General features: G+C 36.4%; 1 protein-coding gene across 2 annotated transcripts in view; it reads left to right on the top strand.

Moving 5' to 3' along the window:
* Positions 1-25,405, top strand: part of RFX3 (regulatory factor X3) — a 218,994-nt gene extending 193,589 nt beyond the window's left edge. For both annotated transcript variants that reach the window (XM_034773839.1, XM_034773838.1), the window contains 9 exons: positions 1,231-1,343; positions 2,198-2,313; positions 2,813-2,967; positions 11,553-11,650; positions 11,978-12,127; positions 13,086-13,294; positions 14,764-14,917; positions 17,599-17,641; positions 20,193-25,405. In XM_034773839.1, the coding sequence (XP_034629730.1) occupies positions 1,231-1,343; positions 2,198-2,313; positions 2,813-2,967; positions 11,553-11,650; positions 11,978-12,127; positions 13,086-13,294; positions 14,764-14,917; positions 17,599-17,641; positions 20,193-20,431 (1,277 nt within the window). In that variant the 3' untranslated portion in view covers positions 20,432-25,405. The remainder of the gene's footprint in view (positions 1-1,230; positions 1,344-2,197; positions 2,314-2,812; positions 2,968-11,552; positions 11,651-11,977; positions 12,128-13,085; positions 13,295-14,763; positions 14,918-17,598; positions 17,642-20,192) is intronic.
* The last annotated feature ends 203 nt before the right edge of the window (positions 25,406-25,608 follow it).

Below are 25,608 nucleotides of genomic sequence, written 5' to 3' on the forward strand. Positions count from 1 at the left end.
ATATGCGTGGGAAAAATTAGAGGGAACACTGCCCAGAAGTTATATACAGAAACTATATGCTACATCTTGAAGCTTATGCAACATTTCACATACCTCATGTATGTATAGAAGAAAAGTTGTGCAAAATCTATATTTGCACTATACTTGTAAACATATACTGCAACACAATTTACTGTATATATTGTGTGCCAAATTGACAAAGTCAGACTTAAAACTGATGCCTTAATATTTGTGCTCACACCCATTGTATGCTTCACTCCTGAATGTGTGTGTAAAATGGGGTTACATTCAAGCTTTGCAATTACAATGTAGCCATTACTATTTGGAAAAATGGCCATGTATGCTATATTTTTAAATTATATAATCTATACTATTGTTGACTGAAAGGACCAAAATTTGAAAACTTGTGGTCCAAGGTCTACATGCACAAAAATGTGTAATTTGTGTATATATCAGTTCATGAAGCATTTACCATAGGTGAACATATAAATCAGACATATGCACACAGCAGTGGTAATTTAATAACTATTTGCATATATAACCACCTGATTTGAACATGCCATTACATAATTGCACACTTAGTGTTAGGCTCATAAACTGGAATTTTTAAAAGTACTCATCATTGGCCTAACTTGGCTCCCATTGACTTCAGTGGTAGCATATTTAGGCCAGTGGTAAGTGTTTTTGAAACTTCCACCCATAACTGGTCACACGCTTGTTTTTTTTTTTTTTTTTATGCAATATACTGAAAGTCCACATTAGGTATGCATTAAAGTCCATTAAATTCCAAATATAAACACTGAATACTCTGACAAATGTGCTACTGAATGTACTAAAACTGCTCAATAGTGCTAAATAAAACCTAGTCAATGTGAATATGCTATAAACTCGCATATTGTACTTTATTCTGTGATTTACTGAAAATATCTTGTAGACTGAATACCTTAGTGCTTGCCTTTGATGTGCAGACATGTAGGATATACATAACTTCATTTTAGCATGTTATATATCCTACAGTATAATATATCTTCTACTTAAAAAAAAATAGTTTTTGTAAAATTTTGTGTTAATTTTTTATTGCTAGTTATAAAAATAAGGAAGTCTTTGTTCTTCGGGTACTATGACCTTTTACAATTTATTTCTTTGTATCATGCTTAAATGTTTTCCTAATTAAACTGTAATTGGCACCATCCACAATAGCTTTCTTCCATTATGTTGTCATGGAAACAGATGCATCTCGAGTACTTCCAGAGTTTGGAGAAGTTGAAATATCTTCTTTGCCAGATGGTACTACGTTTGAGGATATCAAATCACTGCAGAGTCTTTATAGAGAGCACTGTGAGGTAAGAAGGATGTATTTCACATACACTGTTTTACCTTTGATTCTTTCACTAGAAGTCAAACACTCTCAATGCAATATGACAATACAAAACATATTATAGATAGCCTGAGAGTGTCTAACTTGTCTAAAAAGCAGTTTGTTTATTCAGTTCTAACGGAAATTTTACAATAAAATTTTTCTGGAGTCTCTCGTTTTGTAAGAAGAGCCAATATTAGTATATTTTATAGAATATTGAGAATGAAAATTAGTGTCAGTTTTTAAAAAGTTTGTTCTTGACCTTTTTTCAATTAGAGAAATTAGATTTCAGATTTTGCATACAATATTTTGGTTTTGCTGTGAGAGTAGAAATCTAATTAAATTAATCATTTCTATTTTTTACATTAAGAAACAAATATTTTTTTTCAAGTATTACAAAAACAAGATTCCTGAGATGAGTGCTTTAAGCCACATTTCATCTGGAATATTTCTGTGGCTATTACAACTATTTCAAATAATGATGTGAAATGGAAAAGATATATGAATCTTCAGTGCAGAAGTAGTTGTGGCAAATTTCCCTTGTCTCCCTTGATTTTTTAGCTATTTTAAAAGTTTTGCTTATGTGAATTAATCAAATATGTTTGTTTAGGGTAGACCTTCTCTTTTTTGCCTCATATTCACTTATACTTCAATTAGTGTATCTCTCTGCACATACTGGATATATAATCTGATCATTGGTTAGATTAGAAACATGCATTTCACCACTATTCCTCCTAATTAGGCAAAATATAGCCAGTATATATATGTTGTCATAACATACCCTGCTAATGAAAATTTAGGTAGAAGACTACCTGCACTTGCTTTATTATTTTTTTTCAGGCAATATTGGATGTTGTAGTGAATCTTCAGTTTAGCCTGATAGAAAAATTGTGGCAAACGTTCTGGCGCTATTCTCCCTCCACTCAAGCTGATGGCACTGCTATTAGTGAACCAAGGTCAGTAAATGTTTCTTTTATTGGTTATCATCATCATCTAATTGCAGATGTCAAATCAAAAAGTAGTATAGTTTTAGATACTAACTGGAAACCTAACATGCTATCATTAATTTACCAGGTTAAATTAATACTGTCTAAAATGTTTGTCCACGCTAACTAGTGTTTACCACAAATTACTTTTTTGAAATGATTTTATATGTATATCTACCATTTTGTTTGGTTTGGATGACTACGGTAGAGGTATCTTTTCATAACGTTGTATTCAATCTTTTTGAGATAAAAGGACCATTCTTATCATACCTCTGCATAAGTTATGTGCTGTAGCAGAAATTTGAAGGCCATTTTTCAATCTCATGTGACACAAGGTGCAGCAGTGCTGTTGGGTGTGGTTCAGACATCTATAATGTTTTATTAAATAAAATATTTTAAAGTCCATTGTTTTTCTATCTTCATGTATTTGCATTTTCATTTATTCATTTGATACATTTGTTCACACCAGCAATCTGAGTGAAATAGAAAGTCGACTTCCGAAAGCAAAGCTGATTACTCTGTGCAAAAATGAGACTATTCTGAAATGGATGTGTAACTGTGACCATGTGATGTACCAGGCTTTGGTGGAGATTCTCATTCCTGACGTCCTTAGACCTATTCCTAGTAAGTTGAACACAGATGACGTCTTGTAAGGATTTTTTTTTTGTCTGGTGATCTTATGCCTCCAATACCTCCCAGGAAACCTTTGGGAGTGATTTTGAAGGCTACAGGAGTAGTATATGTGGTCACTCTTAGTTTTATAGTGTAGAAAGGTGGTAGTAGGTGTATGCATTGTATTTAAAGAAAAAGGGATTGGTGATTTCACCACATTTATAAGAGGATAGAAACAGGCTTCCAGAAGTTTTCAGGATACATTTTCCTAAAAAAATATGCTTTTGTCATTGTATATTATTTATTTTGTTATACTTTAGTATCAAAAACGTTGTTCCTTTGTACTCTAGTCTACGTGATAGACTCCAACACACTATGGGTCTGAGCCAAAGTCCACTGATATCAGTCAGTCTTTCCAGTTACTTCAGTAGGCTTTGGGTTGGGCTTTATATTAGCCTTTGAATAGCTAATAAAAATTATGTATATGCTGTATGCTTTCGTTTCTGGACAACTAAACAGTTGTTGATCAGAGGGTTACTAAAGTCAGTAGGTTATGAATTTTAATGTTACATTTTACTATTAAAATAGTGTAATGCAAAGTCAAACATTTTTAGCCTTATTCGTTTTTCCAGGCTATCACATTTTTTGTTCTGTGTCCGACATGATAGACTCAGTGACTGATTGTAGTATAATACCTTGGCCAGTCAACCATTATCAAATTGTTTTACTCAGGAGTTCAGTTTTCTTTACAAAGCTAAAATTATTGGAATCCATAATTGCTCAGGCAGTGCATTTTATGACTGCTTTTGACAGAAAACTAATTCACCTTGGTTTTCAGCAAAGTTGAATTCCTTTATAAAGTATGCATTATGTCATGCTAAATGTTATGAATATATTTTCCATTAACAATAATAATTAATGATACTGTACAGATAAAATCCATATAGCTACTTATGCATTGTGTTCGCTTCATGAACCAAACAATAGTCATTTCATAGTTAAATTGGATTAATATTTAAAGGAGATGGTGCCTCCAGATAGCCTTGTAACTAACAAAGCTATTTTCTGCTAGTGTCAATACAACTGCTACTAATGATTCCAGTTACAGACAGGTCAGAAAAAAATTACACCTACACCTTTGTAAGAACATGCTAGTGACCTTCACTTATTAATGAAACAGAATGGAACTTTACTGTATACAGTACAGTACATTACTTGTGGTACAAGAAATGTTAACTTTGTGAATCTAAAAGTCCAAATGCCAACTATATACTAAGACAATTTTTTCCCTAAGTTTTATAGTTTTATAGTTAAAAAGGCAAAGAGTAAGATATTGGTGGATTGCAGTTGTATTTTACCCTTTTATTAATGAAGTAGAAAAGAGAAGAAGAAATGTTGAATGTTTATCCTTTTTAAATACAGAGATTAAATAAGCAACCTTCGTCTACAAACTTAAACTAATTGGCTTTGACCTATGTTTATGGTAGAGTTTATTTTTCTGTTTAATGTGAATAGGTGGAATCTTATTTTCAAGAGAATTCAGTCCAGCTGAAACAAATATGAAAAAAAAAATTAAATTAAAGTTCATAAATTGAATTGAGGTTTGAATGAAGGAGAAAAGAGCTATTAAAATAGTCTTCCATTCCATCCACACAAAGTAGTTTCTGATTTTAAAAAATATTTTGCATAAGTGAAGTTATCATGGAATATTTTAACGTGTGTGTGTGTGTGTGTATGTGTATATATGCTTTATGTACCAGATCCTGCTTTTTTCCCTTGCCTTTCACTTGCTTCCTCTGCATTGACTGGTAGTCCCCAGAGAAGTTTTGTAAATTAGCTTATTAGCTATGATATCTTCCTGCCTACTCTCAATTTACTTCATGAGCTAGATGGAGCAGTGTCAGCGCAGGATTTCAAAAAATTCTTCATTGATGGAGCATATATGTCCAGTGCTGATACGTGCATATGTCTGGGTCCTCTTCATTCTGTTTGTCATTATTGACAAAGGATTTCCATTAGGAATGAAATGCAGTAATGGATGAACATACCATTAGTTAGATTTGGATGCTTATATATGCTGTATGTGGGATTCCTGTTGTTTGGATGATGCTTGATAGAAATATCTTATAATCCAAGGACCACCTACTACCAACAAGCCTCTTTCTATCTTTTATGGTATCCTGGTGGGTTCCCATCCATACCCTCATCTCTTCAAATATTTTTAGAGGGCAGATGTTTGATCCACTTCCTTTTTTTGGATCTTCAGGAGTAGTTATCTAGCCTGTTTCTCCCATCCTGATCTTTTGCAGGAGTGAAGGCACACAAGTAGGCCCACTTCCCCTAAATTCCCCATCCTCCACCCCTACCATTCTGCATTAGAGAGAGTTAAAACGCCCCTTGCCCTTTTACTGTGACCCTTTAATTCAACAACTAAAAGGTACTGTTCTGTCACAAAGTACATTTAGCTCAAGAAAAAACCCTAAATTTAATCCAGATTTAGTCCTTTAGCACAGTGCACTCTGGAATGTGTCTCAATATACATATAAAATGCCAACGCAAAAACAGCAGTAGTGGGAGCAGCAGTAGTTTATTACCTGCTTCAGAGGTTGAGGAAATGTCTTCCACTCACCACAATAGGCTAAATACAGGATTCAGGGAAATTTGGGTTTATGTGGCTGGCCCCATAAGAACAGAGATGGGTGAAGCTGACTTGCTAATGGGCCCCCTGGAAAAAGCATCATTCAAGAGTAGGAGTGGAAGCTGAGAGCAAAAAGGGGTAGTGATTGTCTCAACAGGTACAAGTTCTTCTTTGAGTGCTGGTCCCTATATGAATTCCAAACATGGGTGCGCATGCGCGCCATACGCCAGAGCTGGAAAAGTAGTAGTAGCGTCCGTTGACCTGCATGTGTGTTGTGCATTGTCCACGTGCTCACATCCGAGGTTATCAGAGGATCTGCAGGTCAACCTTGCTCCAGTTGCTAGCTTTGCTAAAAGAACTGCTTGTCCATTTTTTCAGTGTATATAGTGTATAGTAGCTTGTAAGACTCATAATTAGTTAGGATCCCTTGGACTTCTTCCGCCGTCGGGGAGATATTCCTCCTCCACCCCCATCGGCTTCTAGGGATTGTGCCCTGGCAAGCCAACTTCAAAAGCCATGCTTCATTCCCACACTCCGTTTCTGTGAGTGACGAGCACCAACTGTGCCTTTACTGCCTTGGCGAATCCCACATCGTCACCGGCTGTTCCTTCTGCTGATCGTTCCTGCTCCAAAATGGAGAAGCTAAAGAACTTTGCCTCTGTACGTTTCTAATGGAGGAGGCTGTGCGCCCACGTGAGCAGTCTGATTCGAAACTGGCAGATCCACCAGAATGGTATCTGTCACCTCTGGTGAGTGGCCCTCTGTCTTGCTCCTGTGCAACAGAGCCATCAGTATTGCCACAGAAGCCCCACCATGAGCAAAAGAAGCATGGACATGGGCGTAAGGGCAGCTTCCCGAAGGGGACTGCCCTGAAACACAGCATTGCCTCCCTGAGCCAGGTCAGGTGAAGAGTTGTGCGTCGACCCGGCTGCTCCAGCTCCCAAGAAGCCCCGGAAGGAGCATAAGGCAAAGTACCGTCCACTCTTGAGGACCTTCCCTTTGGCAACCAAAAGCTCTTTAGTGACTAGATGGATGAATCCCTCCACACTCTCAATGATTCCCATGCCACTATGTGGTCACTCACCATTTACACGTAGGCCCCAACCTGCAGGCAGCAGAGGTTGTCCTTTCGCCCTGCCCCCACACCTCCTTCTAACCCTGATTCCAACAACAACAGGCGTCGTCCCAACATCATCAGTGCTATCAGCAACCACGTTACTCCACTGCTACCACTTCTGCCCCCTCAACCTTCCCACAACATCAATCAAAACACCCTTTTGACTCCCCCATCAAGACCTCTGAACCTCCTCCTACCCCTCTCACGGTGCCCCATGTCATCTTTGGGGGCTGTCTTGCCTGTTTGCCCCCAACTGGGGCAAGATCACCACAGACCGCTCGATACTTGACATCAGTCATCAGAGATACTCTATAGAATTCCTCATTTCCCCCCCCTCCCCCGTAGCACACTCCTGGAGATCCCTCCCACTGAGATCTCCTCTGAGAGGAAGCAGGCACCCTTCTCCGAAAGGGCGCCATGGAGTGCATTCCCCTCCATTACTAGGGCTGCAGCTTTAATTCCCTGTATTTCCTTATTCTGAAAAAAACAGGCAGCTGCTGCCACATTCTGGACCTCCGATTACTCAACAGTTCATACGACAAGTCAAGTTCAGGATGGTCACACTTCCCCTCCTTATCCCTTCCCTCCCTCACAGAGCCTGATTTGCGGCTCTCAATATGAAAAATGCATATTTCCACATCAACAGTCACCTGGCTCATTGGAAACTTCTCCGTTTTATGGTTGCTCATTTGTGTACTCCTCTTCGGCATTGCCACTGCTCCTTGTGTATTCGCAAAAGTCTTCGCCGTCATTACAGCCCACATGTGATGCCTCGGCCACTCCATGTTTCCCTATCTTGATGACTGTTCCTCATTGTGACATCATGCAACCACCTCCTTTCAGCTATTCAGACCCTTTGCAATCTCCTCGCCAACCTGAGCATTTGTATAACAAAAGCCAGTCCTCATCACTACCCAATGGATCACTCCTGGACTCTCTCGTGAGCTCAGCTTTCCTCCCAGCAGACCCGTTTGCCATTCTCACCTCTCACATCACAACATTATGCCACAAACCGCGCACCTGTATCCACCAATGTTTTTCCCTCCTTGGCCACATGGCGGCCTGCACCTCCATAACACCCCATGCCTGCCTCCATATACGCTGCCTTCAATTGTGGCTCAGATTGATCTACAAATCACCGACAGACTGCTTGAACAAATCTGTCCTGCTCCCCTGGTTTGTCCTAGACTCCTTCATGTGGTGGACCAACCTGTCAAAGGCTTGGTTGGCACCCTGTTTACACCTCCCACTCCCTGCACCACTCTCACCACAGACGCCTCCCTCACTGGTTGGGGCGCCCACCTGTCTAGTCACATGGCCCAGGGCCTTTGGACTCCAAGAGAGGCCAAGATGCACATCATCATGCTGGAATTGAGAGTTGCCTGTCGGGCATTCCTCCCTCTCATAAGATCACATCACAGTCAACTGCTGTCCCACAACGTGGCAACAGTTGTATATATCAACAAGGAAGGCGGTGCCAGGTCACGCACACTATGTGCAGAGGCCATCCTACTCTGGAAAGGGTGCATCAAGCACGATGTGATGCTACAAGCCGTGTATCTTCTGGGTGTCAGCAACTCCCTAGCGAACACGCTCAGCAGGTTTTTCTATGCAAACCATGAGTGGGAAGTACGTGATCCCATATGATGCTCTGTCTTCCGCTGGTGGGGCGGGCACCCTGTGCTGGGAACTTTTTGTGACCACTGAGAACTGCAAACTCCTCCTCTTCTGCTCTAGATGGGCATTGGGGCCGGACTCACAGGGCGATGCCCTTCTCTGGCCCTATACCAACAAAGTCCGCTCTGCCTTTCCCCTACTCCCGCAAGTCTTGCACAAGATTCAGTGGGATCAAGTGAAGTGATAGTCCCCTTTTGGCCTTGTCAGTACTGGTTCATGGACCTCCTTCATCTCCCTGCTTGTCCTCCCCCCACCCCCGATCTGCCTCCACACCCACCCAGTTCTTCTTACACAGGCGCAGAGATGCCACCCCAACAGGTGTTTGCTCCACTTCACAGCCTGGTATTTGGATGGGGTTCACGAGTAAACAGAGCATGCTCCACCCTGGAGGCCATCTATTAGAGCCTGCTATCAGGCAAAATGGAAGCATTTCACCACTTGGGCATACCACCACCATTACCCACTTGACTCCATATCCATCCTCCTGGGCTACCTCCTCCAACTTAAACTGTAGGCCCTCGCCCACTCCTCCCTCAGAGTCCACCTGGTGGCTCTCAGAGCCTTCCTCCCTCCATTAGACAGTTCCTCCATCTTTACTCACCCAACCACCGTTTGCTTCCTCAATGGCTTGCTCAATGCCTTTCAACAAGTACAAAAACCTACCCTGTCTTGGGACCTGAATATCTCTCTCTGCTCTCTCTAAAGCGCCTTTTGAAGCCCTCGCAACCTGCTTTGTTGCCCACCCTTTCCATGAAGATGATCATCTTGGTGCCGTCACCTTAGCGATTCCGGTACTCTTATAGAAGATGAGCACTTTTAGTTCTGAGGTTAGCATCAGCTGGCACGACACTAATGAAACAAAAGGCACTACTCACAATGCCATTTTCTGCAAAACCTTTTATTACTGACAACAGCACTTTACAGGCTGTAACAAATCAAAAGCAGCTCAGGTCACTTTCATGTTAACTGCATGCAAGTTCACCTTGTCACTCTCTAGATTAGTTTTCTTGTGTGATAGCCAAATCAGCACCAAGAATGTCTAAAGAAATGCCGTTTTAAGGTCTTTTGTAGTTACAAGGCACATGAACAATCACTGCTTCAAAAAAAAATAAGAGATTTTAATTTCCTCTCTAGAATAGGGCTTAAGAAGTAAAGGCCGGCACACATTTAGGTAGCATGCATTCGCTTGATTGAAACAAAGAGGGCACAGAATTTGTTTTGGGTTTACATTGTTTTGGGTTGACGATGACACTTCTCTCTCTGAGGTCTTTAGAAATTCACGGTTAATATATACAATTTTTATATTAAATCTATTTTTTTATATATATAAAAGAAACTTCCTGCTTTGGAAGTTAGCATGTCTCTTACTATCATCTATTCCTCTTTTTCTTTGCAACAAAAGACAACATTTATTCGATCAAGGTGTTGTTCATTTCCTTTTTAATCACACTTATTTTGACAGTAGATTAGAGATACTTTGATCTGAAAGATGAGTATATGAAAGAGATGTTTTACTATATCTGTTGTACAGTGTTTGTCCATGAAAAGACTAATTTTGCCTTAGATAACTAATATCATTAACTCAGTAGTTACAGCTCAAGGAACACTGTATTAAAGACTGTATTAAAGAAAGTCTATAAAACCATTGGTCACATGAATTAATGCACAGGTAATTAATAAGTGTACAGAAATAAATTTGCATAGCACCAAAAGTATGCTAGGTATTTGACAGATCAGAAAAAAGAAGTCTTTTTTGTGTCCTTGAAAACTCATGAAAAAGCCTGTTCTCATAAGACTTCCAGCCCAATTTTGCAACATCACAAGGCTCAGACCTTACCAGGTTCACCTATCGCTAATTCCCACTGCATAGTTGAAAACAATATAATATGCTAGGAAGACAAATAACTTTATCTTTTTTTGGTAGATCTAACTAACTTTGATTCCTTTAAAAAATACACACTTTAACAAAGGGAATCATTAGTTACTTTAATTGTAAGTGGATATTTCTCAAAGAATATGACTTTTCTTTATAACTAATTCTTACTCTACCAGAGAGATATGATTTTATAAATAGACCCAATCAATACTCAATTACAGACATTTGCATTGTTTCCTTTTCGTCATTCAAAATCTTTTAAAGACAATTGAGTTTCCCCCTTTCAAGGTTTCTTTACACCATTATTACAACTGCGTTATTCATCATGAGTCTTTTGAAACTTATAGTTTTCCTTTCTCTTTTATGTGACACTGTTTTGGTAGATATATATTACACTTGAGAGAGCAAGTGAGAGGTAAGGAAAAGTGAGGTTTTATTTACTGTGGAGGAGTTCCTGTTTTCTTTTCCAAGTGTAGCTCCCTCAGCACATATTTCCCTTCCATCCCCCTTCATGAACTAGAACTTTTTCTCACTTGAGAAATGCAGGTTAGTGTCCATCTCTTCCTTTATAGAAGGGAATATGATGTCACAGGCTCATCGACAGGTCTATAAAATTTCTCTCGAACCACCTGTGTGGACCACTCATCAGTGCTGAGGGAGCTGTACTGGGAAAGGGAAACAGAGGCTTCTCCACGGTAAGAATAACCCCACTTTCTATCAGTTATGTGTATTGTTATATTTTGCTGATTGATACTTTTAGCACTGCACTAACGTATTTTATTCTTTAAAACTGGAATAAGCAGTATGTTGGTGATGGTGCAGCACAGTTTGGGCTAACTTGAGGAAATTGTACTTTTATAATAATCACAATTTTCAACAGCCTCTCTGTACCAGAGAAGAAAAAGCACTTAGTTGCACTGGAAGGTTGCAAATTAATGATGTAAAGAGAATCCTGCTTGTTTCAGTAGATACAAAACTGTTGTTACAGTTATTGATGTTCCTCTACAGAAATACCTGAAACAGTACTCTCCACTGGTGTTTTGTTGCTTTGGCCATAGACATTTGAAAGCTTCTTAGATAAAGAGGTCAGTTCTGCTCGCAAAAGCTGAAAATAAAATAATTTTTACATATTATATATGTGAATGAAGAATTTTGAACCTAGACTGGATAAGCCTCTGAGTATGTAAAAACAGCAGCTCTCATCAGTATAGAATATTAAAATATAGAGGACATGAAGATTTCAGTACAGGCACTTCTTTTTCATTTGGTTTTTATTCTTTAATGTTTAGGTGCCTTGACCCAAGCCATTCGCAATTTTGCAAAAAGCCTTGAAGGTTGGCTTTCTAATGCCATGAACAATATTCCACAGAGAATGATACAAACCAAGGTAAAATTAAGTAATCATTTAGTTTGGAATGAAAGTTGCATTATTCAACAGTGAGCCTGAATGACATTAATGACTATAGTAAAAATAGTAGCATTTTGACAACTACAACAAATGCTGTTATGTTTATGTTTTGTTTGCTGAAATTCTTTAAAACATATGAGAAAACATTATTTGATCTGTAATTTTAAATGCTGTGATTCACACGTAAGATGGCTCACACAAAATGAATATATAATTAAAATGTAATATAAAAGAATCATCAAGGGACAAGTTGATCCAAAAATAATGTAAGTACAACATGATTTGAGAAAATGGATTTCTTCATAGGTTGCCGCTGTAAGTGCCTTTGCCCAGACTCTGCGAAGATACACATCTCTTAATCACCTGGCTCAGGCAGCTCGTGCTGTGCTTCAGAACACTTCTCAAATCAACCAGATGCTCAATGACCTCAACCGTGTTGATTTTGCCAATGTCCAGGTAAACTGTAGCTTTACAAAACAGAGAGTTTATCAAGTGTTCTCTTTTGTTTTCCCCATAACTCTGAACATTAGTATTAGCTCACATATTTCCACCCAGAAAATGCAACAGGAACATTTTGCTGAGGTGTATACTGAGTGCGTCTTTCCAAATCTAACAGTTTACACAACTGTCCCCAGGAAGGAAAGAAATCAGAGTTTTTTTCCTCTCGATTTCCTCTGTTCTAACCCAAAGTGTTCTGCTGAATTTAATTTAGTGGAGATGCAAATGAGGAGTCCACCTGTTTTTAGAACTAATGCCTCTCTCTTGTGATAAGGTCTACTGCAATATTTCTAGTGAGGGTGTCCTACTCCCTTTTTTTTTTTTAAAAAACATTTAAAAGTAGCACACTTACCTGCTATGGTCACAACGTGTTTCAAATTATTTATTCTATTTAAAATGTGATTCCAATGTCTCTGTAAATATACTATAAATCGCATAATTAATTTGGATTAATTTTGTTTGCCTACAGGCAAACAAAACAGCCTTGATCTCACCCACTGCTTACTACTGTCTGCACTAGTACTCCTGCTCACCCAACATGCTGCCACTACACTCCCTACAACCCACCAACTCCTGAAATTTTCATTATAAACGTTAGGAAGGACTAGAGTTAAAGACGTTTCATATGAAAATATTTGAGTATTACTCTCTATTCATTTCTGTTTTTTCTATAGTATTCTTAGTTTATGTATTTTATTTAAAGCACATTTTCATATTTTGTTTATTTTTTGTCCATCTTTTTGTAAGAATGAGATTATGGGGGATTTAAAAATAAAAATGGCTTCATTAGTTTGCCTGGAAAGAGTAGTTGATCCTCTTCATGCAGCTGATTATTTATTCTTTCATAATAATTTTTCTTTTATGCATAAGCTTCACGTACTGATGTTAATTGAAGATATGTTATGTACTGTAATAGGAGCAGGCTTCCTGGGTATGCCAGTGTGATGACAACATGGTTCAGCGACTAGAAACCGACTTCAAGATGACTCTTCAGCAGCAGAGCACTCTGGAGCAGTGGGCTGCCTGGCTCGATAACGTAATGATGCAAGCATTGAAACCATATGAAGGAAGACCCAGCTTTCCTAAAGCAGCACGGCAATTTCTGCTAAAATGGTCTTTCTACAGGTAGTTCTTAAAATTCTTCTTAAATGTTTTCAGTGTATTTCATACTTTGCTGTTGATATGTGCGCACACACAGAGGTTTTGATAACATTGAAGAAAAATAAGATCAGACCATAGAGCGCTCAATATTAAAGATCCCATAGCATTTTTCAAAAGGGTAGGGTTATATTAACCTCAAATTCAAGGCCAGAATGCAACTCAGTGGTTGAGGAGCGATCCTTGTGAACTATTTCAGAAGCATTGTACAAGCGCAAATGAGAGCAAAATTTGGTCCTAAGTTTGTAACATGTTCAGGAAATCTTTGGGATGAAACACTATATAACTGTACAATTATTTTTATTAATATTTATTATTAAAATACTGTGTCTTCTATTTTTATTTCATTTTGAAGACAGACTTTTTTAATATGTGGAAGAACATCAAGCTAAAAATAAATATTCTGTGTTAGCTCTGCTTCTGTTATCAAAGAAGAGCTGGTAAATAAAGTATATTCTTTGTGTGTCATGTTTGTATATAAATACATGGTTACATTATGTAACTTTTTTCTGTGTGTATAAAGTACATTGACAGAACATTTCTTAATTTTTTAAAGATGATCCATTATAGTATCTGTTTTATGAGTCTAATATTGTGAAGTTTTTTCGAACAAAAACTGCATTTGTATTTACAACAGGTACACTTGCTAACTTATTGGTACAACTTACATGACCAGCTTTGAAAATTGTATCAATGAGAAATCTGTACCAGTTTTGGCACGAATGATGGTATAGCTGAAAGGCATATTTCCTTTTGTACTTTCAGATCTTTGTTTAAACTAGAATAATTATAATACAGTGTTTTTTATTTAGGATTCAAGTAGAAGACACTTTCTTGTATTTTAATGCCAATTTTTCAAACGGCTGATTTTTGCATGTGCCTAACTGATGTGCATGTAACCTTTAATGTGTGCCCCCAAATTGGGATGATTCTATACCAATGCATTGAAAGGTGTGCATGCATAAAGGAACACACTTTTGAAAATCTGGCTCTTAGATTCTAGGAGTGTGGTCTCACAGATGATAATTTTAGAGAAAGGGGAAAGTTGTCTACCTGTAAAGTGACTTCTCTGAAAATAGTATAATATAGAAATGCAAATTCCCCTACTCTATTTAACTTTTGAGAAATGTTTGGGCTGGGTCTATGCCAAAATAATCCATATTTGCAGAGCAAGGCATGGTATATAGATTCTGGAGTATTTAGGCAAATAATATTTTCTGATATCTTTCCTGCATTGGTTTCCTTGACATTGCACACCGAAAACCGCATAACTCAGGAGTTTTGTGTCTGTGAATAATGTTAACTGCAGAAGATTCTTCTCTGAGTTAATTCGACATAGGGGGTAAAGCATGTAATTGTAAATGTGGGGTAATTTTAATATTTATTTTATATATATATATATTTTTTTTTATTTTATTTTTTTCATTTTTAAACAGCTCAATGGTTATTCGAGACTTAACCTTGCGCAGTGCTGCTAGCTTTGGCTCTTTTCATCTGATCCGCCTGCTTTATGATGAGTACATGTTTTACTTAGTAGAACATCGTGTTGCTCAGGCAACAGGAGAAACACCTATAGCAGTTATGGGAGAGGTAAGATAATATGCAAGAGACTTGACTGGTTGATTTAGAGATGAATTTGGAATATACCTTTACAAAGTGTCTGTAATGTCTAATTAAATGTGGGAAGAGTTTAGTAATATAACTGCTGTAGGCATAAGGTTTGGACTGGGTTTGAAATAGACCAACATTTTCAAACTTGGGTGCCCAAAGTTAGGTATCTTAATCCACGTTTAGGCAACTAAATAAGTTGCTTGATTTGCAAAGTTATTGTGCACTCGTAACTCAGTACTCTATAAACATTGCAAAAGAAAGCTGTAGTTGGAAACTCTTCTTTTCAGTGAACTATCTGCAGAAAGTAAGAATTAATTTCCTTAAACATTTGCATAATAAACTGAAAATCTGAAATAAATAATTTGGATTAGATATAAATGTCTCAGATCCCAGTTGTGCAAACACTTACATATGCTTGATTTTACACACAACTAGTCCTTTTGGCTTCACTGGTACTATTCATGTACATAACTATTTTAATTTTACAAAGAGCTGCCTTCTCTGATGTAGAGGTTTGGGCACTCTCCTGGGATGCTGAGGGCCCTGGTTCAATCCCTATGGTGGGGAAGGGGTTTATGAGGGGAGGGATAGCTCAGTGGTTTGAGCATTGGCCTGCTAAACCCAGGGTTGTGAGTTCAATCCTTGAGGGGGCCACTTAGGGATCTGGGGCAAAGTCAGTACTTGGTCCTGCTAGTGAAGGCAGGGGGCTGGACTCAATGACCTTTCAAGGTCCCTTCCAGTTCTAGTAGATAGGATATCTCCATTAATTTATTTATATATAAATTAAACCCCATACATAAGTGGTTGCTGGATTGGGACCCATGTAGTTAGCAGGTGGCTAATCTACCTGAAATGTGGTTTTTATACCATGGAATCATCATGTTATGTCTATTACATTGTTAAGTCAATTCAAAACTTAAGTTAACATCATACATCATTCTTCCCTCAAGATCTATTTAATATTATTATTAAATATTATCCATAAATGTTAGCTTAATTTGTGGTGTGGCTTAATACAACATAATGTGGCATCACACAATTGAGAAAAATAAATCATTGTGTTTCTGAGTATCCACCTGCTAACCATTCAGATATTTATATCCAATACCGGCTTTTTTTTTTAATTGCAGTGTTTCCCCATTACAATGTATGTATAGTAAGGAATATGTCAAAATGTAGAGTTGCTATATTTCTGTCTTTTTAATTGAAATAGAATTTGCCAACTGTGACGTGTTTAGCATGAGGGTTTCAGTAATGGTCTGGTATAAATTGAGGACTGGCAAACTTCTATAGCTCAAATAAGAACCAACCCAAAACTGTTTTGAGTTTTTGGGGGAAAGTGGTTCACTATTTTTTTATTTATGCCATTTATATATCTGTGCACTTCCTGGTTTTGGATGAAATAGCAAAAGGAAGGCTAATTCTTTCTGTATTTTTGACCAGAATGAAGCCAAGTAGTGTTAGAAATATATTATATAAATATATGTTGATCTGACCTGAGAATTATAGGTCAGATTTTGTTCTACAGTTTCTCATTCAAAAAAGGGATGGAACTGGAGGATTGTTTTCCAGGTAGGCAACATTGCATTTAGTTAGTTTGCATAAATCAGTTAATTACCAGAATAAGATACACCTGATGTAAACCCCAACTATTTGGCCACACTGGAAGAAAGACAAGAGGCAATTGATGTGTTTTAATTAGACTGCAACTCTGTCACCTCAAGTCTTTGGGAATATCCAGCAATAAAATTGTACAGTGCAGGTCATCATCATTTGCCACATAATTTCCAACCTGGTCCTGGCCATCCCATTGCTGAAATCTAGCCACCCTCTTAAGGGGAAATTTTGTGGAAGCTTTTTGTTTAAATATTGGTAGCACATCATAGGCACCAACAATATTTTCTGAACTTTACAATGCAGGAATATCTTACTCAAAGAGCTTGCACTCAAAACAGGCAAGGGTCCTGGCAAAGATGTCAGATAATTATTTTAATCAGGATTTTAACTTCAGTTTTTAATTTGTTTCACCATTTTCATTGCTGGGGCTTTTTATTTTAGTTTTGATGTTATTTCCTTAATGTAAACCATGGTAAAATGCATCTTAGTGGGAATGGAAAATGAGCTTCTGTACTAAGTGAAAGTCTCTCTGATTTTCTGCACCCTGTCATCCTCACCTCTATATATGCTTCCTTTTTGGTCAGTAGAAAGATTGTATTTAAAAATCACCAAAAAGAAAAACCAAACGGTCTTATTTGCAAAAAAAATCTTCAAGGTGATTAATCTACCAATAGTGGCAACTATATTTTTTTTTCACAACTGGTATATATCTAGCTTCACTGTGTCTTTTCTAAAATATGCTGTCCTACATCTTAATTTTGATAACTTGGTTTAAAGGTTTCCTGGTCTCTGCACTATAGAATCAGAATTATTCAGATTAAGGTGGACCAGTTAAAAAACAAAGGTTTTTCTTGCTGTTTTTGCACTATGGCAGCAAAGCAGTTATTTGACTGAACTGTTTTAAAAAATTGGTGAGTTAAATTGCAAATCATTTTCTAACTACATGATAAAAAGGATGGACTACGTCACCATTTTGTTTGATGTTTATATAGGATGTGCAGTATGGGTTTTAAGACTAGCCAATAATATTTATTATTTTGCAGTTTGGCGACTTAAATGCTGTTTCCCCTGGAAATATGGATAAAGGTAAGTACTTAATCTCTTGAACGTATAATTCTTTATAGAACTAGTATTATCTGGAGCAAGACAAATCTTAATATTATGTAAATATAGTAGGGCTGTCAAGTGATTAAAAAATTAATCGCGATTAATTACGCAATTAAAAAGTTAATCACGATTAATCACATGATTAATCATACTGTTAATAATAGAATAGTACCATTTATTTAAATACTTTTGGATGTTGTCTACATTTTCAAATATATTGATTTGAATTACAGCACAGAATACAAAATGTACAGTGTTCACTTTATATTTATTTTTTATTATAAGTATTTGCACTGTAAAAAAACAAAAAAAATAGTATTTTTCAATTCACCTAATACAAGTACTATAGTTCAATCTCTTTATCATGAAAGTTGAACTTACAAATGTAGAATTATGTACAAAAAAACCTGCATTCAAAAATAAAAACGATGTAAAATTTTAGAGCCTGCAAGTCCACTCAGTCCTACTTCAGCCAATCGCTCAGACAAGCAAGTTTGGTTACAATTTGCAGGAGATACTGCTGCCCACTTCTTGTTTACAATGTCACCTGAAAATGAGAACAGGCTTTCACATGGCACTGTTGTAGCCAGCGCTGCAAGGTATTTACAGATTCGTATGTCCCTTCATGCTTCAACCACCATTCCAGAGGACATGCGTCCATGCTGCTGACTGGTTCTGCTCGATAATGATCCAGAGCAGTGCGGACCGACACATGTTCATTTTCATCCTCTGAGTCAGATGCCACCAGCAGAAGGTTGATTTTCTTTTTTTGGTGTTTAGGTTCTGTAGTTTCCGTATCTGGGTGTTGCTCTTTTAAGTCTTCTGAAAGCATGCTCCACACCTTGTCCCGCTCAGATTTTGGACAGCACTTCAGATTCTTAAACCTTGGGTCGAGTGCTGTAGCTATTTTTAGAAATCTCATATTGGTACCTTCTTTGCGTTTTGTCAAATCTGCTGTGAAAGTGTTCTTAAAACGACCATGTGCTGGGTCATCATCTGAGACTGCTATGACATGAAATATATGGCAGAATGCAGGAAAAACAGAACAGGAGACATACAATCCTCCCCCAAGGAGTTCAGTCATAAATGTAATTAACACGTTATTTTTTAATGAGCATCATCATCATGGAAGTATGTCCTCTGGAATGGTGGCCGAAGAATGAAGGGGCACACGAAAGTTTAGCATATCTGGCACATAAGTACCTTGCAATGCTGGCTACAAAAGTTCCATGCAAATACCTGTTCTCACTTTCAGGTGATATTGTAAACAAGAAGCAGGCAGCGTTCTCTCCTGCAAATTTTAACCAAACTTGCTTGTCTGAGCGATTGGCTGAAGAAGGACTGAGTGGACTTGTAGGCTCTAAAGTTTTACATTGTTTTATTTTTAATGCAGTTATTTTTTTGTACATAACTATTCTACATTTGTAAGTTCAACTTTCATGATAAAGAGATTGCACTACAGTACTTGTATTAGGTGAATTGAAAAATACTATTTCTTTTGTTTTTTTCAGTGCAAAGATTTGTAATAAAAAAAATATAAAGTGAGCACTGTACACTTTGTATTCCATGGTGTAATTAAAATCAATATATTTGAAAATGTAGAAAACATCCAAAAATATTTAATAAACTTCAATTGGTATTCTATTCTTTAACAGTGAGATTAATCGTGATTTATTTTTTCAAGTTAATCGCGTGAGTTAACTGCGATTAATTGACAGCCCTAAAATATAGTAGCGCAGATCCTACAACTAGATTGTGATAGTTTTCTGAATTAGTGTTCTATAATATCTACAGTATGTTTCGGTATATAATAATTACAGGATACTGCAGATATGGCCTTTAATAAGAAAATCTTTTAAAAGGGCTGATTGTTTATACATTAGTAGGTATTCAGAATCCCACCCCAAAACTAGCTACATGCTGGTGAGTGAATCTATACACATTTGTTAATAGATAGTCTATAAGAGTTTTCTCTAAGGACTGCAAAATTGTGCCCATTGTTTGTCAAGCACTTAGTTATTTGGCAAACTTTTTAAATAGTGAGAAGTATAACAGAGAGCAGGTAAAGTTCTAGGTCCTCTAAGTAGAGCCTTGGAATCAGCAAATCTGGCCTCTGTTCTCTTCTTTCCCACTGGCTTGCTATGTGATCTTGGGCAAGTCACTTAGCTTCTCTTCACCTCAGTTTGTGTTAATCCTGCAGATGAAAGACATTATATAAGTATAAAGTTATTGTTACTTCAGTGACACTATTATATTTGTTTGAGCTGACTTGAAGGGGAAAAAAGCAATTGCAATATTAAGAATGTGTACTATAATGTTTGAAGCTGAGAGTTCATTGAACACATGAATCTCGCATTATGCACTGACATTTTCCCAGTAAAATCTCAATTTTCAGTTTATACCTTCTCAGGTAGCTAGATTTCCATTTTTCATATCTTACGTGTTGTTTGCAAAATAAAAGCCTTAGTAATTCACAGAATTTAAATAATTTTTCACTGTGTGCTAGTTTCATGGTTGTTTGTTTGTGCAGATGAGGGCAGTGAAGTTGAAAGCGAAATAGATGAAGAGCTAGAGGAATCTGGAGAGCCACAAGCCAAGAGAGAGAAAACAGAGCTAACCCAGGCATTTCAGGTGGGCTGCATGCAGCCAGTACTAGAGAGTGGAGTACAGCAGAACCTCCTGACCCCACTTCACAATGAGCACATTGTCACAAGTACTCAGACTATCAGACAATGCAGTGCTACTGGAAATACATATACTGCAGTCTAACAAAATATTAAAGCTTTTTTTCCCCCAGATTACATTAGCCCTGTTGATGTTGGGCTTAATATGAAAAAACGAGAATAAGTCTGAAGGCGACTGTTGTCAAATTTTAGCTTTGCTGAACATTACCTTTGTTGGAGTTGTGAAATGGAATGGGTGTATGTATTTTGCCAGATCTGTTTAAAAAAAATTTTTTGTAAACAAAATCATTTTACATTGTTCACTCAATATTAAGAGTTTTCTTAGTTTCACATGTCAAGAAGGATTTTGCAAAGCTTACTATTAATGTTTTTGTCCTCTTATAATTAAAGTAATTTAATTTTTTCATAGTTTTTTTTAAAATGTTAATGTTAATTGTTAGTTATGGTGATGATTTAATATACATAGTTTTTTAATTAGATGCACTTCTGTGAAATATCAAAAGAAATATTTTCTTTGATTTACACTGGAGGCATATTCATTTGACAGCAGATGCATCAAATTTGTCATAAAAAGGTGCTTTTCATTGGAAAGAACTAGAAGACACTACTATTTTGATCACATTTCTGAGCATTCAGTGGGAAAGTTTTAGGAATTTTTATTATAATGCTGGAGGGTTGGGAAGATCTATTGTTTTCTTTATCTAAGGAAGAGTTGTGTTTTCTGCATTCATGAATGCAGACTAAATGAGAGAATGGTAATGTGTACGTAATAAATGTACATAATTATCAGACCATCACGTAAACAATGCAAACTTCCATTGAAATCATCAGTTTTACATTTTATTTGCATACCAGTTCCTCTGTTTGAAGACTACTGATTCTATATTTGAGACCACTGCACAGATGCTTTCAGCTGTTAAGTGGGACTGTAGTAGTTAGATACTGAAGTTGAAAAAGAAGTGACTTGATTTTTTTAAGTGTATGTGCTACTTATGCTGAACTGGACATACAGGAAACCATTCCATCTGGATGACTTTCTTCTATTCCAGGTCTTTTTCCTACTAGTAGTTGAATCTGCTGCTCTTATAAAAGATAACTTATAGAATGCAAGGAATGTAGCAACCTGCATCATATTTACTTCAAAAATATTTCCTGGTTCTTAAAGTAAGTGGATTTAAATTTTTACAAAAATTAAATAAGGCAGTGTAACTGGCACACCTCATTTGTACTTATTCCCAATTGTGTAGAATTTGAATAGGTGGCTAGATGGACCATTGCCATTTAAGAATGTACATCAGGGATCATTGTACCTCGGCTATTACATGGTGCCTTAAACAGAACTGAAGCTAAGATTTAATACTTTTTGTTATTAATAACTCTTAAATTCATTCAACAAGGTGTGCCTGTCATTTTCAAATTCCCTAAGAAGTAAGGGCAGGTTACATATTCTTCAAAGAAATAAAGGAAATTTTTTATTACTAAATGGTGTTAATATCCCTCTTAGAGTGACAATAAACCTATTTTTTCTTGTTTCTAGCTGAATTTCACTTTATTACAAATGAGATATGCTTGGGGATCTGGAAAGCAAAACTAGCTTTAATGCCAACTTCAAATGTTAACAAAGTAGGTTAACCCCAGCCCCAAGCATGGTTATATATTTTCTAAACCCTTGTCTACTTTTAATTTTAGAAAGTAAACAAAATGAGCAGGTACTTAATGCAGAGCATGTTTTCAATTTGTATGTGTGGTGGGGTGTCAGTCTGCAATTACGTTTAATGGCTAAATCATAGAGAATGTGTGTACATCCCATTTTAATTGACATGAAACATCCCACAGGCATGTGTGATTATTTTATACATTTCATTATTTTTAAAACAGGCACACAAATCTACTCAGTTCTAATAGTGGAAATAAACAAGCAAGCAAAAAAGCCAAAAATGAAGGAAAGCACACACAAACATTTCAGTTTTATTGAAAGGGCCTGTTGGGAAAAAAAAACTAAGGAGTTATTTAGTCTGGTTTATTTAGTGTGTCTGTGAACTGATCTTTTTTACATGTACCAAATGGCTAAACAGCATGTGAGATGAACAGTATATTTATAGCATACATCTTTCTTGCTAGAGTTTTCATATGTTCCAAAAACTGATACAGATTAAGTAAATTTTCTTAATACACTAGTAAACATTTTTAATGTATAAAATAAGTATAAATTACTGTACTTTGCAGAATTTGGGGCCCAATTTTCCATGCTTTACAGCTCGCACCAGTCAATGCGTGTTTTCCCTGAGTAGAGAGTGCAAGATAGGGTTTGTCATTTACAGTATTTGAAATTTATGCAAGCTCTAACTTTCATAGGTTTTGTTCACCCAGCTATCATTTGGGTGTCCTGTTGTGTTTTTTTTTTTTTTCCCATACAAAAGAGTGTGTCTGCACCCCTCATTAAAAAAAACTAAGCTGTGATAAATATTTATTCCCCTTCATTGTTCATTATGAACTGTTTACAGGTTAAATTAAATATAAAAATAACAAAATATTTTCCATTTTCAACGTAGTTTCTTTTAATGCTCTAATACCAATGTTCTGAATTGGACCAGCTATATTTACTGGTTTCATCTTTTGTGTTGGCAAACCTTAAATGTTTTCTTGTCATTGTCCTGTATTGTTTTAATGTTCGATTTGCTCATGCTGAGAGAAAAGTGTGATTGTAACATGCAAATTTGGATTACTATCAGAGGTGGAGCCTGTAAGTCCTCCATGATTCAACTTCTCCCCCCAGTTGTTCACTGTTCCCACTGTGCAAAAAATAAGAGTAAATACAAAAATGGAATGTATTTCACAGTTTGAACCAACAATAATTTTTATGCCTTAGATGAAAACCAGAACGTTTGTTGAATCTGAAAATCTAACATGCCAGAAATCCTAATTAACTAGAGGTGATCTGAAAAAGTGTGTTATTTATCAAAATAAATTGGAATAATGACATGTTCAGTTAATTTAATGAAATAGAGTTTGTATTCCCATGTTTATAATTTGATTACAGTGTCAATTTTAAATAACATTTCTATCACTTTCTTACAAGATCTCTCCTTTAATGAAGTAAAATACTGTGTATATTTACACGTTTGGGTGGTGTTTTGTGGGTTTCTGTTTTTGTTTTTTTACATTTAATGGAGTGGTAATAAATCAATCAATTTGCACACTTTTGCTATTTGTTAATATATGGGCACGGTTAATGATTTTTGGTAAAAACAGAGATTTAAAAACCCTGTCCCCAGTTCTGCACTGTGTAGCATGTGGCTGGACTTAAGTGCCAACCCTTAAGCCCGCTAACTTCATTGGTGCTCTGGGGGAGTGCAACAGTTTGCCCACATGCTACAAATTGCAGGATCAGTGCCTATGTGATTTGTGGATTTTATCTGATCCAGACACTGATTTCAGAATAATTATTTAAAAAATATCCCTCTCCCCCTTTAGCACAAATAATGCAGTGAGCAATGTGGGGGGTATTGTTGAACCACTTTCTCAAAACACAGGGCCCAATTTTCACAAGTTTTTATATGTATGCAAAGTTGTTGGTACTTTTTCATGTTTCTCATTGTACACTAGATTTAAAATTACTTTTTGTCTCTCCAACTAGCTATTCTTTTTGTGCTTACTCTTGTAATGTAGCATGTTTAATGCATCTTTGTTTAGATAATGTTCCTTACACAACATCTGGAGAATAGTTTTAAAATTGTTTACCTATAAAATAAGCGATGTGCAACATTACTGCCTTGAGTTTCACAAATGTTAAAATCAATAAAATGCTGGTGTATTGTCATTCAGGAATGTATAGGTCTATATACAAATTTGTTTAATTTAAAACAAGGTATTTTTAAATGTCTGAAACACTGCTATGTTCAAATTATTTTCATTTGAAGACCTTATCTGATATCTTTGTGGTTCTTACCAGATGTCATCTGCACTGTTTAGGAAAAGACATATATTAGTTTAAAATGGATTGCAGTTGTTTCATTTACAGAAGTGGTTTCACAGAACAAAAGAATCATTTATAGTGATAAAAAGAAATCAAACTCTGTAGTAGTAGAACTCGTTTTTGACAGTAATTTTAGAATTTGAAATATTAATTTGGGAGAGCAGTACTAATTCCTGAAAATTGGGCCCTTGTCTCTGTGGAACAGGACAACCTCTGTATACATGGTTAAAATAAGTCAATGAATGGAATTATAGTATTTCTGATACTTTGGTGATTTAAAAAAACTGGAATAGAAGCATAAACACAGTGCTTATTTCTAGTATTAGAAAATTAATTTGATGTAATGCCTTGCATTAACCCTTTGAGCATTGTAAGTCACATGATAAGGGGAAAATCTTTTCAGGTAATTTAATTATTAGGCTACTGAAGATACTGTATACATCTAAGTGTCTGGTTATGTTGCAACAAATGTTTTTTTTCCCAAAGTAAATACTTGCATACTATATAGACTTTTGAATTTGTTGGCTTGATTGATTTAGGCTAAAATATTCACTGCCATCTATGTATACTGTCTACAGCAAAATAGTACTTCAGCTCCTTTAGTTTCATAATCCCATAAATATTTAATGAAGGAGTCAAATATATGGTCCTATAGATACAAGTTGTGAAGTACTTAAAATGCCTTTAAAAGGTGGGAGTTTAGCAAAAAGGGTTATTTTTAGACTATTTTGAAAATCTCATTAGGGTAGCATTGAAAAGCACCAGTACTGTAAATGGAAATCTTTAGGAATAAAAACAGAACAAAACTGTCATAATAAGTAAGGATGAATTTTGCAGGACATTTGAGATGTTTGCAGTTAAATTGTCTGCACAATCTTTTGTATACGCAATTGCAAAAAGAACATAATTTTATTTATACCACTTCAACATTTTGTCACTGTGAAATGGCATATGGATAACAAAGAAGATAGAGGCACTTGGTTCAAGTTCATCTGTGAAAGCACTTTTGGATGGCCCTTACTGAGTGTCAGAATTAAAAAAAAAAAAAAAAAAAACCTATAAATTTGCACCTGCATTTTGGCATCTGAAAAAACACCTTTTTTCTCACAAATAAATTGTGCACACAAAAATAAGGGCACAAATTTAGAAGTGGGTGGAGACTCTTTGAAAAAATAGTTCTAAATGTCACCTTACTATATGAGAATATTGTAGATATTGTACTGGTTCCCTGCAGTATCAACCAGTGATCACCATTATCTGCAGCTGTGCTTGCTTTAGTCTAGCTG

Source organism: Trachemys scripta, chromosome 6, assembly GCF_013100865.1.
Source record: "Trachemys scripta elegans isolate TJP31775 chromosome 6, CAS_Tse_1.0, whole genome shotgun sequence".
Classification (NCBI taxonomy): Eukaryota; Metazoa; Chordata; order Testudines; family Emydidae; genus Trachemys; species Trachemys scripta.